Here is a 24,816-nt window from a genome sequence, read left to right as displayed (position 1 = left end):
GACGCAGCTCTTTTGACTTCACCCGGCTTAGAAGTCAAAACGTTTCTTCCATTAGTGTGAATATAAGTGGATTTTTCAGAACACAGACCAGGGTTGTACATGTCGTTAAGCGCCGGCTGCCGCCGAAATTCGCCGGATGAAAAAGCGGCGAGCGCCGGCTGGATTTTTAGCCGGCGATCGCTTGGCAAAGCGGAACGGGCTCTTCCAAGGTTACACACTTACAGTCGTTCACCACCTTTGAGCCGCCTCATTTCAGGCAGCAGCATAATTTCTTAGCTACATCCCTGATCGACAGACCCCAATAAACTTTGAGATCATTGCTGTTTGCGTGCTATGCCAGTGGCTTTAAATTTTCAGCTCATCCATACTAGTGTATGACCAACCCCCGAATTAAGCGCCAGGTTTATAACCTCCTTTATAAATCCGTCACATAATAAAGCAGTCTGACTATGTGCTAATACTTATAACGTCTCTCTCACCCTCAGGGATGATCTACGAGATGCGAACCTTCAATGTGAAATTTCTAGATTAAGAACAAAGTACCAAAACACATCCCTCGTTCTCTCTTGAACTGATATAACTCCACTTAGTCAAAAGCCCTAAGTTTAAAGACAATGCAACCAACGATTTTTCATGAAACAAGTTGGTTTGATGCATTTTAACATATTCTTTTTGTTTGCCTCTTGAAAGGTGTTCTGAGTGTCCGAGAGGCGAGGTTACGATCGATATTCATTTTTGTAAGAGGCCTATTCAGACACATTTGTTTCAGTTGAAATAATCTGGATTATCTCAAACCTACTTTCAATTTTAGCGAGAATTTTAGCAGAAATTTCTTAAAGGGACATTTTTTTTAGTGCTTAAAGATGGTTTTCTCAAATAGTCATCAAACAATAGACCCCTGGACATGCAGTAGATCATTTAATAACCGGAAACCTTCCAAGCAACTGCATTTCAAACAAAAACGATTATTCCTTGTAACTCGTACGTAATTTTGTTACTCACCTCAAAAATTAAAGAGATAACTCCACCCGATAGTCCAAACAAGAGGAATCGGCTATTCAGGTATTCAGTGCGGGGACAATTGTGTGATCTGCGGTGAACGAAAGGAAATTGTATCAATTCTTGGTCGTCTGCACTAATCATTGGGGCGGAGCTTTCAACAGGATTGCGTCAAACATGGAAGGGAGACTGCCCACAAAAACTACCGACTTGTCTTACAAACACTTGAAAAACTTTTAGAAAAGGTACCTTAGAATATATGGAAAACTCTCGAAACTTAAACAGGACGTCATAGTTTCAAGTCATAAGTTGCAGAAATTTAAATAAGAATTATATTTCTTATCTCGATACTTTTTATAACAGATGGCGAGCGAATGTCCCCCACGTCATACTAAGTTTTAACCGTTGGGTTTATTTTTAGTACTTAGCCAGCCAAACCCCGAAGTATTCTCCAATCTTCATCAGTTAAAACTTGCACCATTTTTAACTACGATTTGTTTTAAGGAATCAACAAAGTTATCATTCAAAAAAACGTCACTATTACCCTAGTAGATAAACTTTTCTGCTAGAAGTACAATCCTTCAAAAAGTAATCAATCAAAGTGTGTTGTTTGTTTTTAAAATCACCACACGCGGTCCACAGTGGTTTGGCATGATGGATTGCAATTTCATTTTCTACGCGGAGTCTGCGGCTTGACTGAATTAAAAGATCGGCAGCTTTATTGTTCACATCTTTGTAAATTATATCAGAGATTTAAATACCAATAAACAGATTTATATCTGCAACAACCCCACCTACTCATCTGTTTCGTCTTATGTTTTTTTTTTTTTAACTTCCAAGACTATCTAATATCATTTGACACTACTTCTGGTTTATTTTTCATTGTAGAACATGGACACAAGCAAACTTTGACATAGTGGCTTGTTAGAGGAGGTCCACTTTAGCCTCAAACTCCAATTAACCGTCAATAACCGAGGAATAAAAATGCCTCTTAACTGCAGTAGCGATCGAACACGAAAGCTATTAGCAGGAAGTTGTATCAAATTTGGTTTGCACGTTTGAGTAATTGAGGTTAATTATGGGGGTGGAGCCAAGTATAGATCAAGGAATCCGACATTATTTGTTTGAAGGGACGAGGTGCTTCACCTCTTGCAGGAAATCTGCTGTCAAGAACGTGTCTGTCAGAGAGCTAGCGGTGATGAGCACCCTTTAAATCTTATGATTCGAAGCCAAGAAATTCTATAAAAACTTAACAACCTATATGTGAAGGTTCTCTTTTCTTTTTTCCAAAAAGATGTTTTAGCTTTTATATTTTCGCGCAATTTTTTTCTTTTTTTTTTTTAGCGATCAAACCATTTTGGATGAGCAATTTTGTTTACTCTGATTCTGTCATCCTATGATAAATGTGACAAACAAGATTAAACTAAGTTATTTCCTTAAAGCGTCCAATAAGAATTGACTCTTCAACGAGAGATGGAAGAAAAAAAGTCTGTTGCTTCTGGTTTTTTTTATTCAAAAGTTCTATTTTCGATAAATGGCGATTTTGTTCATAGAAATAGTTGTAGATACGATGAATATATGAAGTTCATTTGCTGTGCATTGTCGTTTCTGTGGTTCTAAATGGCGAATTTGAGCGTTTTGGTGGGTTTTGCGTTGACTGTTGCTTTATGGAACGTAAATTAACAGTCAACGCAAAACCCATCAAAACGCTCAAATTCGCTATTTAAAACCACAGAAACGAGAATGCACAGCAAGTGAGGTAGGTTTACATTTATTTTGAGCCTAAACATAGACATCCCTTGATATAAGTTTACGGCGATATTACGACTCTTCAATATTCTCCCATACATTTCTATATATTTCAAACAAACGACCAGACACGCCGCTTGTGTGGGTTCCCTGTGATCTTTATTGACAATAGCTGACCTTAACTAGCCTCCCGGTTAGCTCAATTGGTTAGAGCGCCGGATTGTGTTGCGCGGGAGGTCGAGGGTTCGAGCCCCGGCTGGACCAATACTCATGGTCTTAAAATAACTGAGGAGAATTTGCTACCTTTCAGTATAATATCACAAGATGGATAGATATTCTAGTCTTCTCGGATAAGGACGAATAAACCGTGGGCCCCGTCTCCTGCAGGGTTAAGGGTAGGAGACGTTAATTTCCCACGCACGAGATTACTGTGTGGTGGATGTCCTCCCCTGGGGTGGGATGGGTGGGTTTACTGGGCCCGCAGTAATTGGCGCAAGCTGTTGCGATGTCCCTGCCTGTCGGCGTAGCTAATAAACTAAACTAAACTAAACTAAACTAGCAAGTCAAAAATCTCCAGTTATTTGAGAATCACATATGTGAAACAAAAGTACCCCAGCCTCCTCAAAATTCACTGCGTGCTCGGCCAAGGGCCCTTTGCGTGCAGACATGTGCTCTATACTTGTGTAGCATTTAAATCGATATAATAACCATAAACAAATACTTCTTAATCAATCGAGTGTATTATCGATGGAACAACAGGTATTTCCAGTCAGAATTCTAAACCAAATAGACGCATTACTCTAAAATAACCTCGTTGAGCAAATTTATCCAAAAGTACTGCTAAACAGTCTTGTTACGAAACAAACGTATCCTCACGCATGTTCGGATCGAGTTGGATGAGAATAATTACTTCTGTTTTACAGTACAGTCTGTATTTCACAGATGTTGGACAATCCAAGAATGTAACAAAATACTTTGAAGTTGTTGACGCGGAACGCATAGTAGTACTTGTAGTGTATTGACTGCACGCTAGAATGTTATTTCACGAAGCGGTTTATTTGTTGAACTCTTAGTTTTTTTACAACCGTGCCGAGCTCCTCTCTCTCTCACTTACTCACTCGGAAAATTACACGATTAACAGGTAACAAAATGACAACCGGAAGTGGTCACTACAGTACTTTGAAACATTACTGGATAAAGAAATGTCGAAGAAATAAGGAACTTATAAGTTGAGCGGTTTGACAAACCAAATTTGAATTCGAATTTACTTAAATTGATTCAATCAACTAACCTTTCTTCGCAGTCTTTGTCGAAATCCAAAATACTTCAAAGCATAAGTTGTCCTTTCTTTCGGCCCAAAAATGTGTAGCAAGAATCACAAATTTCGGTTTAAATTGATACAGTTATACACGATAACTCAATATAAATTTGAATTTTGTTTGACTTGGGGCGGACTTTCCGCTTGTACCCAAGCTCTCGCAGATCTTGAACTAACTACAAGATGGCGACGGGAAGTATGGCGTATTTCAAAACAGCATCATTTCTCTCGGATGTCGATGCAAAATGTCGAGTGTTTTTGATACGTCATCTAGATGAATTAGCTCAATCCTCGCTGGCGAGACCGTCTCCGATTTTTCTTTTGCACGCACCCAAACCACAGAAGCTGAAATTAAAGAAATAATCAATGTCGTCGACTGCTTCTCCTGACCCAGGAAAAGATCTGGTCGAACTGACTCCAGTTTTTCGTGGTGGGAAAGATATACAGAGGAAATCGCCAAAGGTATGCAATCATCAACTGTTATCAACAAGCTCTCAACAGGAGTAAGCTCCGATGTCATTTTTATTGGATTTTCTTTTAAACCTTTTTATTGCAAAGATTAAAACAATGAATTGTGATTAATTTAGAAAATTTCTATACTAGCTGTTAAGTCTTGATTTCGTCCAATCTTCGCCTTATGCCTCTCATGTGACGGTGTTACATTTCAATCTTACCTTCTGCAAGCCTTTTCAAGTTTTCAGAACTAAGAGTACTGGAAGTTGAAATCGCTACTCTAGCTGTAGACTCTGGTGGATGATTAAAAATTATGGTTTAATTGTTGTTTCTAGGTGTATGATTCAGAGCTCTGCATGTTAGCCTTACCTCCAGGGGAGCATCAGCTACTGACAAGAGTAACCCAATATCTGTTCTCTCATGGAATCATTCCTGTTGTAGTCAAAAGCCCAACTGAAGCTCTTATACACAGCAGGCACTCCAAGTTTGCAGTAATAGCTTTGCCAGACAGTGATCCTGCCCTTATCAGAAAAGTTAGGTTGGTTGCTCATCTGCGTTATTTACCAAAAATATCTTCAGGACTAATTGATACTAATTGATACCTCACATGGGACACTCACACCAACACTATATTAGCTAAGGCCAATAGGATGCTTGCATTCTTGCGACGCAACAGTCTTTCGTCATTCACTACAGATCATAGGAAATTACTATATCTCACGTTTGTCAGATCACATATTGGCTATGCTAGCGAGATATGGGCTCCCAGTTCGATCGGTGGCATAAAAAAAATAGAAAGTCTTCAACGCAGCGCAACAAAATTCATCTTAAACACGCACTGGCAAGAGGATATTTCTTATCATGAGCGCCTTTCCCGCCTCAACCTGCTACCGTTAACATACTGGCACGAAGTGAAAGACTTAAGTTTCTATTTCAAGTGTCGCGTTGGCCACTACACCTTACCTATAGCTGATTATGTCAGGCCCAAAGGCACTCGTCTTACTCGTCATAGCTCTGATCTAGACGTACTAATTCCTAAGTGCCGTACAAAGCTCTTTCAATTTAGTTACTTTAATCGTGTCGCTAAACTATGGAATACCTTACCTGTATCCACTCGTATTATTAGTTCTCTCAATCAGTTTAAATCTCACGTACTCCAACGCTATTCCGCTGCTTTTCGTACAAACTATGACGTCACTAACTTCAACACCTGGAAGTCGATCTGCTGCAAATGCAGCAGGTCACGTGATCTTCTATTAGATGGTAACTGTTGCTATTAGGACTTTCTATCGGCCGCATAAGGGATTTATTCATATCGTTTTCGTTTTTGCTTTTATTATTGTATATACTTTTTTATATACTTTTTACACTGTCTGTTGTTTACATAGTTAGTATTTGTATATTTCTCGTAAGGGCACACTTAATTTGGAGCCTCGCTCTGTTGTGTGTCCCGCACCCTTGTCCTCCGTTCTCCTCTGTGTCTTGTTCATATGTATATTTTAGTCCTTTTAGTATTGTAAGTAGGGTGAAAGCGATTAAATAAATACTCAAATATTGGGTATATTTTCCCAGACTTCAATGGTACATATAATCTGATAGATGTCATTCCTTATATACTGAAAGACTAAAAGTTATCAGAGATTTATTTCTCAATTATAGTTGGAGTCCACAATCTTCCAAGGTAATTGACTAGGTAAATGAAATGCTTCATATTAAAGTTTTCCTTACAGCTTCAACATCCTGCCTATTTGCATTTTTTTGAGCACTCATAATGTCTTTGGAATGAAACAATTGTTTGTAGAATTTAGAATTAGAAGATTGAATATGCGGTGACTCAATAAAGTATTTCAGGCATTTGGGTTACCTTTCATTCCAGGTCAACTGATGGTATCAACTGTCAAACACCAGTGATTGTCATTTCAGTGGCCGATATTATACCAGGTAGGCTATAAGTATGTGTAAAGTATGACAAGCCCTTTTTCCTCTTTTAAAATTAGTAGATCATTTGAGAGATATGTAAAAGCAACCTTCAGATTCAAGAGCTAGTTCAAAATCAAGTTGGAGATTTTACTTCAAATATTTAGGTAAATAATATGATAATTTGTACTTGTATAGCTTCATTATGGAATTTATGAGCCATAACTTTTTTACTGTTTATGTTTAAAGCCATAAATAAGCTATTCCCAATTGAAAAAATTGTGAAACTGCCAATGTGTCTTTCTCTGTAAAACCTTGTCCTATGATAGTGATGGCTTGTGTGTTTTTCTCACCAAATTAGGGCAAGGGTGCATGTTCCAACTGTTTCACCACTAGAATGTCTAAGACTAGCAATTTCATGGGTGATAAAATCAAATGTGATCCCATAACTAATATAGTGACTTCAGAAAGTTACATATTGACTAAGTTGACAAAATTTGAAAGTTAGCGTACAACTTTCCAGCAAAATTTTAGCCATAATATTCACTCCTGAAAAGACTTAGAAATGAAGAAACTTTTTTTCCTGGATTTGTTTAGTGCTGCCTTTCAAACTACAACTCCCTGGTTTAAATGTGTGCTTTGAATTGTCATCTTGGTTCATCTATTTTCCTTTAACAGAAAGCACTTTGCACATGTTGGGTAGAAATGAGATCCAAGAAGCAATACACAGAACATCAGATCCTGAAAAGTTTGAAAATGATTTGATAACAGCCTTAAGTCATTTCATTGGGCAGACTCATCATACTGGTACGTGTCAGAAATATTTTACTTTCATCTCAGTATGGCCTGTGAACCCCTAAATGACCATTCTGGAGGAGGCTGTCGCCAGAATTCTGTAAAACATTCATCAGAGATCTTTGTGATACATTTGATGATGAAGAAGGTGCTCAGGAGAGTGGCTCATTGTGCCAATTTTCTTATTTCTGCATGTCTTTATTGCTACTTAAATCTTCCTTAGAATCTTTAAATCATAAACAAAAATTAAAATGATAAATGTGCATTTATAAGAAGTAATTTGTATGTAACTGGGGACAACAGCCATCAGTTCATGTTGATTGCTTTCCTTTGAACTGACCCTAAATACAAGTTTACCCTGAATACAAGGTTAGTATTGAAGTATTTGGACAAAGCAGATGCAATTTCAAGGAAAGTATAATCCAAGATAATGTTCTAATGATTCTCCACAGTGGACCATGGGCTGTCAATGCTACCCATGCCGGTCCCAATCCATTGGAGTACTGCCCCTTTGCAGTATACCTCTGCTCCTGTGCCCCCATTTGAACATCCAGAAAGAACAGATTTGAAAACTCCTTTAATAAATTATGTGCCAAGAAAGCCAATTCTAAGTGAAATTCAAGATTTAAGCAATGAAGGGCTTGTAGACCAAGTTCAGGAAGCTGGAAACCTATTGGTAAGTGGCCAGACTGTGACTCAAGTCGTGAAAGAAGGATCTGCTACTCCAAAAGTCCCTCTTGCTTTGGGACTAAGTACTCAAGAAAATTCAGAAGCTGTGTTACCTGGTATAGAGACACTTCTGAATGCCATTCAAGTGGTGGAAGGTGAATCTCCAGCGGCCAATAGTGAAGCTCCTTGTTTTACCAAAATCATAGCTCTTAATGCTCCCGACTGTCCTAAATCAAGGTTAGTTTTCATGTTGCACTTGTTGTATAAAGGAAGGAAAAACTTCGGCATTTTTCCCCCCTCAAGATGAGCGCTCGGCTAAAGCAGTTTTTCCTAAAAGGAAAGCAATTTGCATACAATCGAATTGAAGCGGCCCCGTACTAAGAGGTCATCGTTTTGAGCGGTTGGTTGTCAAAGTCTCGAATTTTCCCTCCCTTGATTACTGTAATTTCACCTCTGTTTAGCAGTTACCGCTATTAAGCGGTCGTTGTCATCTTTGACCAAGTTCCAAGGGCCTGTTTGCATTGTCTTCCACCATTTTTTTGAAGTGCTTTCCCAAAGGTTGTACCAATATGTAATGTACGGGTTTGTCGATGCTACGGTTTGTGAACAAGATAATTCACTTAACAAACTTGGTCCATTAAAGCAACAGCTAAGAAAGATGATTTCTAAAATCAAAGCATCGGTTGCGATGAATTGATGTATGCTTTTAAATTGAGCACATATTTCCTTCAGATCTTGCAGCCTAGTACGTCGCAGAAGGACCCGCCGATCTTCAACGGAGTCCCAACCAAGTGATAAAACAACTAACTTGGATACTGAAGCAGAAGACTCACTTAGCGATAGCAAGAATCCATTGCCAGCTTGTTTGGCCGAAAAGAAACCTTACTTCCTGTCACTTGATAGCTACAGAGAGGCCTTGGCGGATGACCCGGACGCAAATCCTGTGGATAGGCACAATTCCAAAGAAAGGCACAGAAGGTGAAGTTTATTGTGTTTGATTTGCCATTGTATTGTCTATGTCTATGGATAGTACAAAATGATTTGTATGGTTAAAGGCCTAAAATAGTTTTCACTTGCAATACTACTGTTATTGTATTGCAGAATACGAATCACTAAAGCGGCTGAATTCTTCAAAGCAGCGATACCGGGCATGGAACCAAACATGGACAAAGCCACAGCTTTCCACCTGACAGTCCAGTACATGGTATTCCTAAGGAATGCACTAAGACAACAGGATCCAACCGTCATTCCCAAACTTCACGAGGTTTGTGGCGACGTTTTCATCTAACCTGTTCAAATGCTTTATGGAGTTGTCACTCCATTGCAAGTTCCCCCAACATTCTTTTATGTGCATGGAACTAAGCCTTCCAAGCTTCTTTTAATGGTGAAACTTGGGAAGCTAATTTGTTCGTACAGATTAAATCAGGGATTGGGCCCGCCCGTTATATATAACCAATCAAATGTTTTCATTCGCGCGCGTTTGGCACAAACGCGTCACCTCACCTACAATGCCCCACCTGAAATTGGGGATTATCCGAGCGAAGAAATGTGATGAAACTCTCCGTTTAAAATTTAATTTGTAATGGTAAGGAGCATTTGTTGTTGTTGTAGACGAAAGTGTTACTAATACAATAACAAAGAACGCTGCGGAAATGATCTGAGGGATAATAGATAAACTCTAAGTACAGCCTTATTCGCGGTAGGAGTTTCTTGATTTAAGATTTTAGACCGTTCGTTAAAAGAATGTTAGTTCTCGAATAGATACTGTCCCAGCAAATTTTCAGGCCAAACGGATTGCATTGGTGAAGTGCAGTGGTGACTTAATTGTTAATGAAATAATTTGATCCATCGTTCATCCTAAATATCGCTTGTCTCTTGCAGACGTTCAAACAGGAATGGAGTGAGGTGTTCAACATGAATACCCCTTCTGATGCTGAATAAAATTAGCAACGCACAGCAATTCTCAGACGTCTTCTTTCTCCAAATAAAAGAGGAGTTCTTTTGATCTCCACCAGCATCCTTGGGAATGATTCAAGCAAGTAGTTTAAGTTAACTTTCTCTTCAGATCACCAAAAACAGAAAATAGAACAACGCACGCGAAAAATCGTGAATTATTTTTTTCTTTTTAATTTTTTCCAATTCAAAATACCCGCTCTTAATCTCCAACCTTTAAGATTCATAAATGTGTCAAATATGTTCTTTAATATCTTTTATGAGTGTAACAGTAGCTTTATCCATTGGTGGACGGCAATGATGTATATAAAATTTGTATAAAAACGATTGTGAATTTGTTCAGTAAAACATGTACGACAAATAATGGATTTAACACCACGATTTAAAATAAATCTTTCTTACAGCTTACTGCTGACTAGTGTCCCTCCGTGCGTCAGTTTTAAACAATTATTTATTCCTTCATATTTATGCATAATTCCATGAGTCTGCTCCATGCATTGATAATTATTGCATAGAAAAACAATAATAATAATAAATTAGAAATCCATACATGTTGCTTATTGGACTCGATAGATTCCATGAGTGACCAAGACAGAATTTCTCCTTACACCGTCGATGCAATAACAAGCAGAAAAGTGAAGGGAATAAAGGAAAATATCAATTTGGGGATTCTTAATTGATCGAAAGCCAAATTCTCCAAACTAATATCCTAAGAATTGCATGGCAGATGTTAAGGAGAATTGTTAGTGAGATCTTGGGAGTGAAAGACTTCATCTTCTTAATTCTTGTTGGTTCTCGAAAATAATTGAGCTGCTTGATCTGACTCTCCTCCAAAAAATGCAACTTAAAAAAATAATTTTCGCAATTTTCAATGTTTTAATATCCCACCCCTTGAGGTATCAAAAAGCAACCCTTTTCTAATCTCAATAGCGATCAAAGGCTTGTTATTGTTTCATTCTCAATAATTACTTCAGTTTCTCTTTTTATGACAACACCATCAGTCTTTGAGGATATTTTTTTCATTGATTTCGTCATCACAGATCTCCTTCTCCGCTGACCAGTTCTTTTGTTTAGAACCAGTCCATCCATGTCGTCCATCATTTGTTCGAGGAACGCCTGGTCATTGGTTTCCATGGGAACGACAGAAATATCGCGCACCGCGCGAAACTGACCGCAGTTGTTCAAGTGCTCGTTCTCAAGACGGAAGAAATTCCAAATAAAACGCCTGAAACAAAATAATGTGATATCAAAAACACCGCCTTGAGGGAGCTACCTTTACGGATCTTCAGTTAAAAAACTTCTTTCACTCTTTTTAAATTTCAATTTGAAATACATACTCTGCGTCATCTTTCACTGTCTTTGTTCATTTTCAGTTTATCAATACCAAAGCAAAGTACTAATTTCAAGGTTTTCTTTCAACAACGGGAAATTCGTCTTACAATAACACAAGCAATTCAGTAATTCAAGCAATTCCGATAACAATGACAATAAAGTCAGACAAAATATCATGCTGGAAAGAAGTCAATTAATCAGGATTATCACCCGTCCAGCCCCGCTAGCGCAATCCCATCGAAAACCATAGTGAAAGCTGACGTGTGCAGGGCCGGACGGTTTGACGTGAGCCGATTCGGAAAAAAGCCGTCCGGCCCCGCAGCCCTTAAGTCGCTTTGTTGCGAAAACTTAAAGGAAAACAGAAATGAGAAAAAAAGTTGCATTTTTTCAAGGAATTGGGGGCTCCCTGTTTAGCCGTTGTTTAGCAAAACCGCGTTCTAAACTATCTTCATTTTAGCCGAACCTTTTATCTGAACATTTATTTTTGTTACCAGTGTCAATAGGGCCAGAAACTAAGACTTGAAGGAAAGTTATTTAATCAAGTCAACCTTCTCATAGACCCTCATAACGAACAGACCACGCTGCGCCCGGTCCGTACCTCATGACCTCGAGCCAAATATTTTCCCGTACGGTCCTCTCGCTAGGACGAAGGGCTAACGCTCGAAACGTCAGCTTTTGTAATCGTTACGGTGGCCAATTTACCACTTCAACTTTTTTGATATATCCAAATTATTTCGTTACTCTCACCGACGCAGCTCAAACGCTTTCTTTCGAAACTATCAGCCTTTATCAATAGGTACTAACACTGGAAGGAAATTTATTTAATAAATCAGCCCTCTCATCAACCTTCTCATGACGCACAGACCACGCTGCACTCGGTCCGTACGTCATGACGTCGGGCCAAACATTTCCCGGCGGGCCCTCTCAGTCAGTCAATGAGTACATATTAATTAACAAATGGTAAACACCACAGCGTTCACTATTGAGTTATGGATGCACGCGGGAGGTTGCTAAGCACGAAAGAAGCGTAAGAGTCGCTCGAGGCGATAGCCGAGAGCGACTCTTGCTTCTTGAGTGCTTAGCAAACCTCCCAAGTGCATCCATAACTCAATAGTGTACACTGTGGTGTTTACCATTTGTTTTATAACATAACATTGATACATTGTAGCAAAAGAGTTCCCTTTTGTTTAACAAATCTTACGCGACCAGAAAAAACAATCGCGCGCGGAAAAATAGTCGTTGCATTTGCTCACGTCAGCAGCGTACACCCATGGGGAAATGGGGGACGCTAAATTGACCAATCAGAGCGCGCGCTTTACTTTAGTTATGTTATAATACTTGTTTGTTTCACTATGGACAAAATTATACCATTTGACTTACCTGAATACTTCGCACACTGATAAAATAAGCTTCAGTAGCTCAGAATGAAATATTTCTAGTTCTCCAACAGAGACTGTTAGCGTCCATAACAACCGGAAAATCAAGTCCTCAACCATAGCGAAGTAATAAAATGCCTACAAGGAAAAATGAAACAGCAGACGTTACGCTAACCATGAGGCTAGCTGTACACCTTAAAAAAAATGATGTAGAATATAACAATCATTAAAGTTGTTTTCTGTCGGTCTATTAACATATCCCTAGTAAAGCTATAGCATGTTTCTTTCCACCCATTCACCTAACGATTTGATCAATAAGTAATTTCTCCTAATAATATCAATACACGATCAATAAGACAGGTGGTATGACTGAAGTAGAAACATACCAAGTAAATGGTGTTTGATTTAACAGTACCATCTTATAATTAAGCAAGGAGTTAAATCAAATAAATGGTTAAAATCCGTTTTAAGTAGCGTCGTCGCTGATGTCTTTTCTTTCATCCAGATACCCACTTGAGAAATCTCCAACTCACCTTGGATCTATAAACCGTTTCCTCTCTAAGAAATTTATTTTCGCCGGATTTTTTATCCAGTAGGCCCCAGTCCATCTTGATGTCCCAGGTCAGAGTGTAACACGTGCTAATAAAAGCAGCTACGATCCACAGCATGAAAAAATGATCGTTTCGAACAGACTCTGATTTAGCTATGAAAAGAAAATATTTACTATCATACACAACCTTCGTTGGCTTTCTTAATCTTAAGAACCTCTCTCACAAACTTCACGTTATTTTGCTTTATATTTTACATTCTTAGCTCTAACGGACGATTTCTCAAAGTGACCCACGAAAATAGCTGTAGCCTCCTCCAATGTATCGAGACACGGTGGTTCAGTGCTGACTTGCACACGCTTGACTCCGGATCAAATAATTCGGGTTCGATCTCAGGCCCCGGTTCATTGTGTTGTGTTCCCGGCCACACTCAAAACTCCAAGTGGTGACTCTCCACACCGGATAAAACTGGGTATTGAGAAATTCTCATAGAAACTAGACGAGATGCTTAAAGGGAATAACGATTGATGGATGGGCTATCCATTCCGAAGGAGTAGCAGTTTTACACCCTATATTTTTCTGCTGAATGTTGTGCATTAGGTGATAGTTTCCCCACGGATGTCTCTGAAACCAGTACGCGGTACGAGCTGCTAATATTTTTAGCTGTGGTTGACTTTCCACTCGATGTGCTCTTTTACCTTAAGCCCCTTCTCGCAGCCGCAAGCAAGCGAAAAAAGATACATTTTGTACTCATCACAACATGAAGAAAAATACCCTTACCAAGCGTAGAAAACGCCACCACAAAGAATGCTGTGGAGTACTTGCCAGCGTTAACAAGATGTGGAAAGGCGTGTTTAGTGTCCCTGTACCGCCTTAAGCACTGAGCAAAACGGAACCAGGCAGGTAAGCAGGCAACCAGAGGACGGATACCATATAACGTACCATCACAAATCATATCTTTAGCTAAAATAAAACAAACGAAACACATCTATACAAGGTAAATCGTTTCACAACGAGGACAACAAAGCGCCTCTCTTTAAGGGAGTGCCAGAATAGGCAACCTCATCATTGGAACACTCAATTGAACAATCAACTTTCCGTCTTGGTGAGCAGGCTTAGTTACTGTGTTGTGTTCTTAGGCACATTGACCTCTGCAGCTCATTAACTCAAGAGAAAAAAAGAAAAGCAAATACAAAAATTCTGGATTGTGATTGACCTGGGATTTTCTACACCTTCACCCAAATGGTAAAGAAATACTCCTAATCAGTTACTAACTCAATAAGAACCTGGTATGATCTTTAGTAAGTCAGTAAGCCCGTGAAGACGAAGCCAATAAGAAGTTTCATTGCTGCTCTTTAGGCTAACTGTACCACCATTTGGGACATTGAAATGAGGGTTGACATAAAATTTAAAATGGAGAGAGTTGACATTTTGAGATACAAAAAACATGTTATGTAACAGCCAGACTCACGGTTAGTCACGTGCCAGTCATGTGCGTAGAAACAAATAATAAACTGGAAATCAAGAAGCGCCACTGCTAAACTGTTCAGTTGATCTGCCAGCCAGAAATCGGCGAATCCCACGTGTTGAAAAGGAGCAGTAAAAATGCGAAACTTTAAAGAAAGCAAATAATGTAATGTTACCATCTAGATAGCTTCATTGAAATGGATTAAGTTTCCTTTCCAAGGAAAGCTGTATTATTGCAATTTTATTTCGATTTTGAATCACGTGCCTAGATTTAACGACTTTGGTTTGTGGGGAGAAACTGAAGCGAGTGGACAATTAACAAATATACAGGTGGGGGAGTATGCAAGTGAACCATAACTAGACGTCTCCAGATTCCAGATTTTCAGCAGTTGGCATCTCTACAAAGGTCAAACCTTCACAAGCAACCTTTGACCTAACGTGTCATGGCACCACCTATACGCGATCAGTTATGCAGAACAAGTTTCAAACGAAATATTTCCAACCCTAGGCCCGACCCTCACTTTATTAGCTCCCTTTTCGCTCCTTCAAGAAAAGGGAGTGAACAAGAACGAAAGCGAACCTGACATCAAAGTTGGAAAGTTGTATGAGATTCCCAACAAAACAAAGTTACATTTGACCTCTTAACGATGAAACAAAATTGCATGAACTCACCAGAACTTTAAGAAGCCAGAAGCGTGCTTTGTAGTAGCATATTTTGAACGGATTAATCGTGAACAAGAACAGGAACGATACTAAAACTAAATTGGGAGAGTAGGATTCTATTCCTAACACGTGATTAAACATGAACACAACAAGACTGATGGCCCACAGGACACCCAGCAACAGCGCAACCTGTGAAATGGAAAGAAACAGTTCGCGTGAGAGAAAAGGGCCAATTCCAACAATAATGCAGAGTAACACCATCCTATCATGCAAATTACTCACGTTGAGAAAATAAATATAATTGGATGGCGATTGCAAGCACCTTTTATTGCAAAGGCGGTTGACTAGGATTTTCTGAGCAATTATTTTGTCTCCTTCTCTTCTTCCTCTTCATCGAACTCGATTATTTTGTAATTCAGTAATTCCCGTTTGAGAGTCATAATTTTCTGTTGGGTAAAGGCACAAACTTGTTTATGTCGAACAGGACTCAAGCAAGATGACAGAAATATAATGATTTTAGAAAGACTTGGGATTCTCTTTTTACTACTCTACCTCTAACAGTTGTTGGTAACTGAGGTGGTCTCGTGGGTCAAGTTCAAATATGAGCACGTGATTAACACCTGCTTGGCGCCAGCCCCAGGTATTCACGGCCAGAAGAAAAGTAACTAACACAAAAAGGAAGACTCCGCGGTAGATACGTATGGCGATGTCAAACTCTCCACTGTGATCTGTAAAGAAAGCTACAGAAAACAAAATCGGGTCAGTGGCTTAGGACGGTTTGGAGTGAAAGCGTCAAAAGTTTAACTCACTAGCTCCTCTTAGACCATAGTATTCGTTTTATCACTTTATTCATTTTATCATTATCGCAATTACCTTTAGATTTTACCAATTAATTATACAAAATTAATATATGTAATCTCCAGATCCTACTTCTATTTATTTGTATTTTTATTCTTTATTAGCTTTTATCATTTATAGGTTTCTGTTTTTTAGCTTATCAAACACCTATACCTTAAGCCTCTGGCTTGGGAAATTGGGAGACCACTCCCAGTGCATTTGACGTTAAACTGCTGAATTCTCTTATCTTATCTATCTTGTGCTCTGTGATATTAAGTGCTAAGTTTCTTGAAGAGCACACTATGTACTGTGGCTTACCTGTAATTGTAGCAACTGAACTAAGCATCAAGAAAAGACCAGCTAAGAATCCCACTCGACATGAAACCCAGTTTCCATGCTAGAGAAGGGAAACAAAGAACTACATTAGTCCCTTCCTGTATACTAAAAGTTTTGTCCAAGCAGGTAAAAAATGAAAAGAAAGAATAAGGGGTAAATTCAGCAGCTGAAAAATGAAGCACTCTAAGGGAGGGGAAAAAGTTAAAAGTTGCATTTACAACACAATACTAATCTCCCTTTGACTACTCTTTTGAAGCTCAATTGTACAATACATCTTTTAATTAACAAAATAATGTTAAATGCCACAGCATGCACATGAGAGGTTGCTAAGCATGAAAGTGTAAGAGTTGTGTGAGGCAATAGCCAAGAACGAATCTAGCTCTTTGAGTGCTTAGCAAACCTCCCAGGTGATTCCTCAACTCAAAAGTGTATGCTGCAATTTGACACTGAATTGACCAATCAGAGCACACACTTCATTATATAAAAATAATAAAAAGCATATTGCAAGGCATCAGTAGTGTCAAGTACCTTGACTCTAACAATATCTTTGGCCTAGGTTGCCAAAATGTTCATCACTGTGATCAAAATCAGAGGTTTTTAGGACTACAGCGTACCCTCAAACTAACAGTTGCTTCATCAACCTGTTTCAAATCTGATGTTTTGCTAGCACAGCACTGTAATAGTAAGTATCATTTTCTCTTTTTGCTGATTTCAAGAATGAAATTAAGTCTTTGTCAAGAGAAAGTCAAGGTACATTAACAGTCACAAACACAACAATGGACACTGCAAAATGTGTAACATGTGTAACTTACCCTAAGTTCCTCTGCCAAAGGGGGAACTCTCAATCTTTTCATGGCTTTAGAACGGTTTCCATCCTCAAGTTCAGATATATATAATTCCTGAAAATTCATGACAAAACAAAATAAGCAGTTTCAACAGAAACTTGATCACCAAACACACAAAGTTATTTTTTGAAGTTTGAAAAATTAGGAAATATATTATTTATTTAGTATTTTACACTCACAACAAATGGCTAAGGATGATGATACAACAGGTACTCAAACACTCACCTCTGTGTTTAGAATAAGCTCATCTACATGCTTGTTAACAAAGAAGTCTGCCACCTCCACTTTCTCTTTTCTGTAGTCAGCCCCGTTAGTAGTTTCAAATAGCTAGAGAAGAAACAAATGGGAGATGAAAAGATAAATTGACAACTGATTTGCATCTTAAAAAATCACTTGTTTACTTTTTAATAGCTAGCATTCAAAAGCCAATAAGTATCAAATAAAAAAAGAATTGTTCTAATCAACATAATTATGCAAAAGACCAGTATCCATTAACATCAAGAAATCATAAAGTTACCTTTACTGATGTATATACACTGTTGTTAAGTACAGTTAAGAGAATGCAAGTGTTCAACTGAAGATATTTCATTTGTTTACTTCAATTTTTAGTAAAAAAAGGCACTAACAGTAACCTCATTACATTGGACAAGTTAGATGTCAAGTTAAATTAAAATATTTAAGTTGGATTGAGCCCAGTGAAACACTAGGTACCTTATCATGTTTCTTGAGAATTTTCCTAAATCCAGTAAAATTAAGTTGCTGAAAGTTGAAGGAAAGTATGTTTTCATCAAACATAATCAAAGTGCTCAACTATCACATGGCATCATCACCTCAGCTTATTCAAAGTTGCATCATAAAAAAAACAAATGTAAAAAAAATCTACCATCAAATAATAAAACAAATCAGTTAGAATATGAACAATATCAATCAAGGAGAGGAGCCTGCAAATTTCATGGTATTATTTATTTCATTATCAAGATGACTTCTCACTCCCACTCGACCCATAAAAGATGATAAAATCATACAAATTATAATACAAACCCATGAACTTCAACAGTTAGGGAAATTACATGTTTGCAATAACTGTTCAACTGAAACATATTCTTACCGAACAGGGTCAAGAGATCATACAAAATATGAGACTATTATAATAATACTCTAGAATTTTGTGCTTTGACTAGCTCCAACAATGTAAGTAGGGACGGTAAGGATAAAAAAAGTTTTGTGTACAGTGTTAAGAGGGCTAAAGGCCAATAGTGGAAGGACATAATTTAATTAAATCAACTATATTACAGAGAATCCCTAGGACCCATTGTTTACACAAAACTGCGATTTGAGTTCGAACAAGTGTAAATAACCCACTCTAATATCCAAACATCATCCAGCAAACAGGTAATGAGAATAGATAGATGTTTAGACGTTTATTGAGAAGAATACCTTAATAGCAGCTGGAAGCTGAATTGCAAAGGTGTACAAATTATGTAATAGAACTATACAATAAAATCAAACCTAAAAGGGAACTAATTTACATATACAATTGTAATAAATGTTAGTTAAAATGTCTTGCGCTTGCCGGTTTAGTAAGATTTAGTATTCTCCGTGATGTCTCATGCACTCGGCGCCAATCATGGCGGCCACGTTTAGAGTAGCTCTAGTTTCTATCACTATTTTATCCTGGTTAAGCGCTGTATTTCTAAACCATTTATTATTCTTCGAGGCTACTTTTAAATCAAGGTGGGAACCCCTGCACACTGGTGTTCAACTAAAGAAGAAATGCAATTGTATCGTCAAACATGGTTTTCATCGATCAAGAGTTCCAATGCAGAAGCACACTAAACACGGGTTTGTCTCCTTAGTCATCCCTGGCCACGACCCTCCATTGGACATCACGGTATATGTTGATATTTCGACCAACCCCGGTCCTGCTCAACCTATTATCGCCATTGGTAGCCGGCAGAGAGCCACTCGAGATTTAATTCGGCAACTTGGTTCTCCAATTCGCCAAACAACGACCCTACAGTATTCTCGGTGTGAACTGGTGTCGCTACGGAAAAATTACAGCCTTCAGGAGAGACGGTCAGTTTTATTTAAGAACATTTGAGCGGATGGAATTTTCAAGTACCGAGGGAAACGGTCTGGAAGACTTACTAAAACACAATTAAATACAGGCCGAAGCAAATATTCTTCAGAAACGAATGATTTTTCCACCTTGAATAATTATTCACAGTCGAACAATCACACTTTACCGGGGCTTTCAGTAATTCCCGTGAGAAGAACTACGCGCGTCATCTCCAGTAGTTACACAAGACAAAGAACTGTTAATTGCTATAACTCTTCCACCTTGAATGAATTTTTACGGTTCAATAATCACACTTTACCGAGACTTTCAACAATTCCCGTGAGAGTAACTACGCGTGTCTCCTCCAGCCATTACACAGAACAAAGAGCCGTCAATTTCAACAATCTGGCTATTATCAAGCCTAAGAGAAACAACGACGCCAGCAAAAACACCTTGCAATTCGTACCGTCAATAGCTGTGTCTAATGTAATGAGTTTGGCGCCAAAAATAGACGAACTTCGTATTTTTTTGAACACCCACAAGTTTGATCTTTGTTGTATAACGGAGACATGGCTGAAAGATTCTATTGATGACAGCGTAGTTGACATTAGTGGCTACAACATTATACGCAAAGATAGGACCCACAGGCTACATGGGGGTGTGGCTCTATATGTAGAAGATTCCATCAAATTCTCAATTCTACGGGACTATGAGTTCCCTGACCCCGAGGGCCCTGAGGTTTTGTGGGCCAAGATCACGCCCAACCGATTGCCTCGGGGTTATAGCTGCCTTATCATTGGTACAGTATACCATCCTCCACCACCTGCCAAAGATGAGCCCCTCCTTGATTACATGATGGATTCTCTCTCTAGGATAGAGAGTGATATCCCTGGCGCAGGTATAATTCTCGCTGGCGACTGAAACAGGGCAAATGTTTCACCAGTTATTGAGCAGTTCCGCCTCACGCAAGTCGTCCATTTTCCAACAAGAGGGAATCGTACACTCGACAAAGTGTTAACTAATCTTACAGAACACTACGAGAAACCTTCTCCATTCCCGCCATTCGGACTATCCGATCATTGTACTGTTGGTTTGTTTCCAAAAATTAGATCGAAGGCCAATATTCCTGCATACAGAACGGTTACTACACGTGCTGTTAACGCTGAGTCCAATTAGGCTTTTGGTCGTTATATGACGGGGGTCGACTGGTCATTAATCGACACTATAGATAGCGTCCAAGAACAGTATGCTCACTTCAATCACCTAATTCACATAGGGTTAGATTCTATCCTTCCCAAAAAGCGAGTTAAGTTCCACCGAAACGACGCACCATGGATTTCACCCAAACTCAAGGCACTTATAGCACACCGTCAAAGAGCATATTACCAAGACAACAAACCATTGTTCCACTACCACCGGAACAAAGTAAACAGGGAACGGAAGCTCTGCAAACGCTCTTATTACAACACTAAAGTCAGCGTTTTGACCGAAAACAATCCTAAGATGTGGTGGTCCGAATGTAGGCGGTTATGTGGAATGAACAAAACATCTACAAGTGTCGCAAATCAGCTCCTAGCAAGTAAACCAGCTACCTCAATCAACCTTAAGATCTTGGCTAATGAAATCAATACAGCTCTGCTGGAACCTCAAGCTTCGTTTGACCCACTTTTAGATAATATCGAAACTGTGAGCACTGAGGGTTTTAAAAATCCCATTATTTCACTGGAAGCTACCTTCAAATGCCTTAGTACGGTCATCTCCTCCAAAGCTGGGGGCCCAGATAATATCCCAAACTGGGTCTTGCGTGACTTCGCTCCTGAACTCGCTCAACCCCTTCGTTGTATCATCAATTCCTCTATTAGTCAAGGCACTTTACCGGACATTTGGAAATGTGCAAACATCACCCCTCTTCCCAAAACAAAGATAGTTGAGGATGCGGCAAAGGATTTGAGACCTATTTCATTGACGCCAACGTTGTCCAAAATTGCCGAACACTACGTCGTCCATGAACATGTGAAACCAGCACTTCTAAAACGCCTGGAACCCGATCAATTTGGGTGTATTCCAGGATCCTCCACTGCGCACGCATTAATAAATCTGATGCACAATTGGGCGCAAGCAACAGACGGAACGGTGGAATTTACCTGTTAAAATTTAGAGAATACTAAATCTTATCAGGTAAATGCTGTTACCTTGATCTGACCCCAGTTTATACTTAGTTACAAGGAAATGTGTAGCAGTTAGAGGGGAGAATTCAAATTCACATCTTGGGTGTCTAAGGGTTAAACAATTGATTCCTGACAGAAACTCCTTTTCTGAATCATTTTTAACATCATCATTACTTCCTGAGTAGTTTCTAATATTTCTTAAGCTTACAATGTACTCCAACACTGCAAGTTAAAAGTAGTCAACTGGATTGTTTTTGTGCAACTGTTTACCTGATAATTTTGTAGAAGAACTAAGCTAAGATAAAATTCTCCAAAGGCAAACTTTAGATGATTGACTTTCTTGTTTGTTTTGACCTTGACCTTTTTGCTGGGTTCAGGTGCAAGTGTCACTTTTTTGGATGTTGCCAGGGTGCTGAGACTAGGTCCTACTTTAAGAGAGCCAGCCATGTGAAGTTCATTTTTAAGAGTTGTGTACTTACGACCAGCTTCAGCAATCTTTTCTGTGGAAAAATGCAAGATTGATTACCACACGATTTTGGAAGTATAAAGCCAGAAAATTAGAGGAAAGTGCCCTTCCCACAAAACAACTGCTCAGTACAAGTAGTTTGAAGCATTTCAATCCTCAGTTTTGTTCCACAATATCATTTCATGATTCCTTAATTTTCTTCACACCAAATTTATCTAGGGACACTACAGTATGAAATATATAAAGAAGGTACCTACCAGCAAAGAATGTATTAATTTTTTCTAGTTCTTCATCGCAGTATCTAAACCACTGCTCTTCAAATGATGAAAAATGGCCCTGTATAACTGAATCAGGATTTTCTGCAAGAAAAATAATACTTAATATCAGTACAAAAGTGTTATGTAACAAAATGATTTTTTAACAGACAGTTGCTAATTGACTATTAAAAGCAGTTTGGAAAATAAAACTAGAAAGAAACTCAAGCTTAATAGAATTATCAACAACAATAATCATAACTACAGTTACGATGTTTTTTATAACAAAATACTAATTCTGTAGTGTAAGAGTTTCACAGTTTGTCCTTAAAATCTCATTCAACTTTCATGGGTTACAATACAAACTCATCAGATGTCACCTGAGCGTCTGGTTGATTAAAGAGCGCAGGTGGTTAGAGTGCCACCACCATAACAAAATGGTCATGGGTTTACATCCTGTAGTGATGCTTTATTTTTCTAAATACTTAAAGTTCTTAATAAAGTTATTCAATTATATCATTAATGAGCATTAAAACACCCTCTTACCATCCTTTGGAGGCAGCTTTTCCAGTCCACCATAAAGTACATCTTTTAGTTGCTTGAATTTGGGACAAAAAAATGAAACAATTAAAATAAAAAATTCACTTCAGTTAAATGTAGAGCATCATTATCAGTGACAACTCCCACTTATCATTGGTCTCATCACACACCCTCTTAGAACTATCTTCTGAATACACATAATGCAATATGGATGCTTCCCTTCAGGAATACTATACACTGCCTGGTATAAATTACTCCAAAAATGCAAGCATACCTGCCAACTTTTTTAGAGTTAAAGGTCTCCGATTATTTAAAGATGGGGACTTTTTGGTTGATACACACTGTATATCCACACTTGTCTGGAAAATTACTGAAAATTTCATTCAGTGTCCAGAGGACCTAAATTTGTGCAACTGCATTTCTGGAGTTATACAATCTCAGGTACATGTATAATGATCACTTATGTTGACTTTTCTTCTCTCATATTTGCTTGTGACAAATCTATTTTACTTAATCATACATTTTATGAGCCAAATGGTTGAGAAGGTAGTCAATGAATCCCAACTTAAACTCAAGGAAGTTGTGTGCACCTAATGGAAAAAGCCAATCTCAATCAACAAGTTAACATGTCCATTTAACACTGAGAGTTTCATTTTTTTTTCTATCTGCATTCTTTTCTTTCTTCCTTTATTATGTACGCAATCATTGTTAATTATCATCTTATGGGTTTATGTCAATTAATTTGATGGCCTGCTCCCAGTTGGCTTGTTAGCTCAAATGGTAGAGTGCTGCACTAGTATCACAGAGGTCAGTGGTTCGAATCCTGTACAGGCCTGAATTTTTTCAGGTCTGATTTTCACTATTGCTTAAATGGTGCTTTACTGCAAGGATCGTGTACATATATATCTCTCTAGATTGTTACAAATGCAAACAATTCTTAACAAATTATTTTATAACTAACCAATATTCAATACATCAAAATAAATTATGTTTCCCATTTTGAAACTTTGTGATCTTAATAAAAATTTAAACGTGATACATCTTTCAAACAAGTATTACTTCAGAAGAGGAGAGAATTTTGAGATTGTAGTCATAAATATAGTTAAATACAGCAAATATAGCAAAATACAGCAAGCTAGCAGGTTAAGGCAAATTCTCAATTTCGTTTCTAAATTTAACTCATTTCTGAACCAAAAAATGACGTGCTAGGCTGAATTTTATTCAGGGTTTTATATCTTAATATTCCTTTGTTTCTGTTCATGATAAGGTGTCACTGGGATTTAAAACTGAAGGAGAATAATAATTAAACCGAAGATAATATTGAACTACCTACAAACACTTTAAAATGTGTGCTTTTTTGTTTAATTAAGCGCTTTGGTCAATTAGTGGAGTTAGCGCTATATAAATTATGTCAAATTAATTAAATTAAATAATCCGAAAATACTTTTATTCTCAAAAGTAACTTCATTAGTTGACATTGTAACTAATTTTTTTGAAATTATTTCTGCATCGGAAGTTACTAGCCAAAGTTGATGGCCAAGATAAATATCCCTATGATATTGTGAGCATAACGAATGATTCAAAATGATTTCAGTTTCGTTGCGCTAGCTAGTAACAAACATAACTTGGGAAGTATCGATCGACCTAAAATACGAGTAATACATGTATTATATACCTATGTTTTCAAAAACCACTGTTTCAATTATATTTGAACTTTAAATTTAGGCTTTAGACAGTTCGAACAAATAAGTGGAGACTTAGTAAGATACCAAAAAGTTCACAGCAAAGCCAAGTTTTTAGTCGTACCTCATATCTTATGTACTGGCTACGCCATTCCGGCGTTAAATGAGCACCTAGATGCTCTGTAAACTTCATGTGTACCAAGCGAAGTCATCTGTTGTACACAGTGACCTATAAATGCTCAGGGCCATTAGCACGTCAAAGTATAAAAATAAATTTTACGCTCCCCCATAAATAAAGATGGCCGACTATCTGAAGTGTTTCCTCTAGCTTCCGGTCATGGGAAGTCATTCCCAGGTTTTCGCGGTTTTGAAATCCAATGGGAAAAAACT

At 38.2% G+C, this 24,816-nt stretch overlaps 2 protein-coding genes across 2 annotated transcripts; one reads left to right on the top strand and one right to left on the bottom strand.

Annotated features, from left to right (window-relative positions):
- Window positions 1-4,303: 4,303 nt before the first annotated feature.
- LOC111340261 (uncharacterized) lies at window positions 4,304-9,976 on the top strand. Its single transcript, XM_022947088.2, has 8 exons — window positions 4,304-4,528; window positions 4,855-5,057; window positions 6,396-6,460; window positions 7,115-7,243; window positions 7,684-8,137; window positions 8,633-8,878; window positions 9,002-9,164; window positions 9,782-9,976. The coding sequence occupies exons 1-8, from the start codon at window positions 4,433-4,435 to the stop codon at window positions 9,839-9,841; spliced, it is 1,416 nt and encodes a 471-aa protein (XP_022802823.2). The 5' UTR covers window positions 4,304-4,432; the 3' UTR covers window positions 9,842-9,976.
- A 725-nt stretch (window positions 9,977-10,701) lies between these two features.
- Window positions 10,702-24,753, bottom strand: LOC111340252 (solute carrier family 53 member 1). The gene is made up of 15 exons (XM_022947076.2): window positions 24,551-24,753; window positions 22,751-22,802; window positions 22,208-22,309; window positions 21,755-21,984; window positions 17,969-18,016; window positions 17,483-17,584; window positions 17,225-17,311; window positions 16,395-16,473; window positions 15,792-15,979; window positions 15,249-15,428; window positions 14,581-14,722; window positions 13,890-14,072; window positions 13,095-13,264; window positions 12,566-12,699; window positions 10,702-11,078 (listed from the first exon to the last, which is right to left on the bottom strand). The coding sequence occupies exons 1-15, from the start codon at window positions 24,617-24,619 to the stop codon at window positions 10,787-10,789; spliced, it is 2,058 nt and encodes a 685-aa protein (XP_022802811.2). The 5' UTR covers window positions 24,620-24,753; the 3' UTR covers window positions 10,702-10,786.
- Window positions 24,754-24,816: the final 63 nt, after the last annotated feature.

The sequence above is a fragment of the Stylophora pistillata genome, chromosome 4, assembly GCF_964205215.1.
Source record: "Stylophora pistillata chromosome 4, jaStyPist1.2, whole genome shotgun sequence".
Taxonomy (NCBI): domain Eukaryota; kingdom Metazoa; phylum Cnidaria; class Anthozoa; order Scleractinia; family Pocilloporidae; genus Stylophora; species Stylophora pistillata.
Note: the sequence above shows the minus strand (reverse complement) of the source record. Positions and strands in the feature narration are given on the sequence as shown.

Coding starts and splice junctions, on each gene's coding strand:
- LOC111340261 (XM_022947088.2), top strand. CDS start 4,433: ATGTCGTCGACTGCTTCTCCTGACCCAGGAAAAGATCTGGTCGAACTG. Junction 4,529..4,854: donor TACAGAGGAAATCGCCAAAG/GTATGCAATCAT, acceptor TGTTGTTTCTAG/GTGTATGATTCAGAGCTCTG. Junction 8,138..8,632: donor CCCGACTGTCCTAAATCAAG/GTTAGTTTTCAT, acceptor TATTTCCTTCAG/ATCTTGCAGCCTAGTACGTC.
- LOC111340252 (XM_022947076.2), bottom strand. CDS start 24,619: ATGAAGTTTACAGAGCATCTAGGTGCTCATTTAACGCCGGAATGGCGT. Junction 22,803..24,550: donor GCCAGTACATAAGATATGAG/GTACGACTAAAA, acceptor CCCAAATTCAAG/CAACTAAAAGATGTACTTTA. Junction 14,073..14,580: donor TGACTGGCACGTGACTAACC/GTGAGTCTGGCT, acceptor GTTTTATTTTAG/CTAAAGATATGATTTGTGAT.